The sequence below is a fragment of the Crocuta crocuta genome, unplaced genomic scaffold (genome assembly GCF_008692635.1).
Source record: "Crocuta crocuta isolate KB4526 unplaced genomic scaffold, BGI_CrCroc_1.0 scaffold288, whole genome shotgun sequence".
NCBI lineage: Eukaryota > Metazoa > Chordata > Mammalia > Carnivora > Hyaenidae > Crocuta > Crocuta crocuta.
Window position 1 is genome coordinate 2,689,518 of NW_027532607.1, and position 2,629 is coordinate 2,692,146.

General features: G+C 57.1%; 1 protein-coding gene across 1 annotated transcript; it reads right to left on the reverse strand.

Moving 5' to 3' along the window:
• Positions 1–1,054: 1,054 nt before the first annotated feature.
• LOC144244994 (somatotropin) lies at positions 1,055–2,295 on the reverse strand. Its single transcript, XM_077780380.1, has 4 exons — positions 2,212–2,295; positions 1,880–1,996; positions 1,536–1,697; positions 1,055–1,255 (listed from the first exon to the last, which is right to left on the reverse strand). The coding sequence occupies exons 1-4, from the start codon at positions 2,293–2,295 to the stop codon at positions 1,055–1,057; spliced, it is 564 nt and encodes a 187-aa protein (XP_077636506.1).
• Between the last annotated feature and the right edge of the window lie 334 nt (positions 2,296–2,629).

Genomic DNA, 2,629 nt, shown 5'->3' on the forward strand with positions numbered 1-2,629 from the left:
TGTTCTCACAGTTTGTGAGTTTGAACCCCGCATCAGGCTCTGTGCTCACAGCATGGAGCCTGCTTGGGATTCTCTCTCTCCCTCTCTCTCTACCCCTCCCTGGCTTGTGTCCTCTCTCTCTCTTTCTCTCAAAATAAACAAATAAACAAAAATTTTTTTTTAAGAAGAAAAAGTCTGGATGTCCTGTCTGCCTCGAAGAATCAGAAGGTCTGGTAGCCCTTCCTGCAGTCCTGAAATGGCAGCAAGATTCGATATGTCCCACCTTAGCTGGGGCCTGAGTTCCCTTGGCTTCCCTGGTACCCAAACTCTGGGATGTATCCCTAATAAGGAAGTGGAGCGTTGGTTATGATTTATCCCTTCACATCCAGCCTTCGTTACTTTCCTAATTGTCTACCTGGCACCTGCTGGCATTGGATTTGCAACCCCAACTTAGAGTCTTTCTTCCACTTCCCTTGCCACCATCCACATCCCAAACAGTCTGGTTCTGTCTGTCCCAAAGCCATTTTGCACTGTTCCTATTTCCCAAGAGTAGGTGGGTCTAATGTGTATTCGCCTTCAACCTTCTGCACAAAAGTGATTCTATGATTCCTCTCAATGTTTTCTCCCATGTTGGGGTGTTTTGCCTCTGTGCTTAATAGCCTGTCTTGTTTTCCATCCCTCCCCCCTGCTCTTGGGGGCTAGATGTGGTGTTGTGGTGCCTGTGGGGGAGAGAGGAACGCCTCTGCGTACTCTTTGGGGATGCTCCTGACCTATGACTGCCCAGAGAGCTGGGACCTTGGACCTGGGCAGGGACCCGATGTGATGGAGAGGAATGAATGTGTTGGTTTCTTTCTAGCCCGGGAGGAATCAGATCAGGTATCGTTCCCAGTAGAGGCTCCCACAGGATGCAGCTGTCTTCCCAGCCTGGCCCTTGTCCCCACATAATAGAATGACACCTACTCAGATGATACGATGCAACTTAATTTTATTAGGACAGCATGGTGGGTGCTGGAGTGGCACTTTCCAGGGTCAGGAGAGGGGGCACGGGGGAGGGGGCAACTGAGATGCCCAGCGACTAGAAGGCACAGCTGCTTTCCACGAAGCGGCGACACTTCATGACCCGCAGGTACGTCTCAGCCTTGTGCAGGTCCTTCTTGAAGCAGGACAGGAGCCCATAGTTCTTGAGCAGCGCGTCGTCACTGCGCAAGTTAGTGTCAAACTTGTCGTAGGTTTGCTTCAGGATCTGCCCGGCCCGGGGGCTGCCATCTTCCAGCTCCTGCAAAAAGGGGAGGGGAGGAGGGACAGAGAGGCCCAGTCCTTGCCAGCTGCTCCTTCCCGATCCCTCTGTGTGTGGCCCTCCCCTCCAGGCCTCAGAGAAGGACACGGAAGATTCTCCACGGGGAAATGAGTAAGCTTTCTCAGGGGTCAGGGCTGGACTGCTTACTACAAAGAAAGGAGTGGCCTCTCCTAGCCCAGGATAGCCTCTACCCCTCAGGGAAGTCAGTGCGGCTGCCACCAGGCCCCGGGGAGGGGACCCACAGTGCCACGGTGCCCACCCGCATCAGGGCTTGGATGCCTTCCTCCAGGTCCTTGAGCTTCTCGTAGACTCGGTCCGAGGTGCCGAACACCAGGCTGTTGGTGAAGACCCTGCTGAGGAATTGCACGGGCCCGAGCCACGACTGGATGAGCAGCAGGGAGAAGCGGAGCAGCTCTACGTCCTGCAGATGGAGGGGTCGGTGGGCACTCCAGCCTCTGCCTGGGGGCCACCCGCCTGCCTCCCTGCACACCCCTGGCCACAGGAAGAAGGCTGCCCAGGGCCTGACTCTTGCAGAGAGAAGGGGCCACCTTCTCAGAAGGAGGGAGGCCCCTGATCCTTGGCCGGGCGCCCCTGACCACTCACGGATCTCTGCTGGGCCTCATCCTTGCCCGTGGGGGCCGGGATGGTCTCTGAGAAGCAGAAGGCAGTCTGCGCGTTCTGGATGGAATACCTCTGTCCCTCCGGGATATACGCGCGCTCCTGCAGAAAGAACGCCCACCCAGGTCTCAGCTGCACGGTCCTCATCCCTGCTTTATTCGGAAGCTCCCTCAGTTTGTGCTCAGCTGACAGCCTCTTCACTTGGACGAAATAATCTTGAACTCCTCAGTTTCCTCCCATTATGTCCCAGGGGCGAAATTCACCCCTTCCTGCCCCCCCATCCCCCCACCCCCAGCGCCCATTCCTGGGGAGCTTACAAACTCTTTGTAGGTGTCCGCAGCCAGTTGGTGCAGGTGCTGGGCCCGGAGCACGGCATTGGCAAACAGGCTGGACAAGGGCATGGCTGGGAAGGCGCCCACCTCCTGGGGCCAGGGCAGGCAGAGCAGGGCGAATGCCAGGAGCACAGAGTTCCGAGGGCCTACAACAGAGAGGGACCCGGAGGGCGAGGCGGGGGCCCAGACAGCAAGAGGCCTCCGTTCCTGCCAACCCTTCCCCTCCTCCCAGGGACGGAGAACATTTAAAACGTGGCCAAATGTCTGGGCATAGGTGTCTCTGCTCACACTCAGCAGCCCCAAAGCCCAGGGTCAGTGTCCCCATCCATCTGCAGAGCCACCGACTTGCCCCTCAGTACACACTGAACCCAAAGGGATTTTAGGGGCACTTACCTGCAGCCAT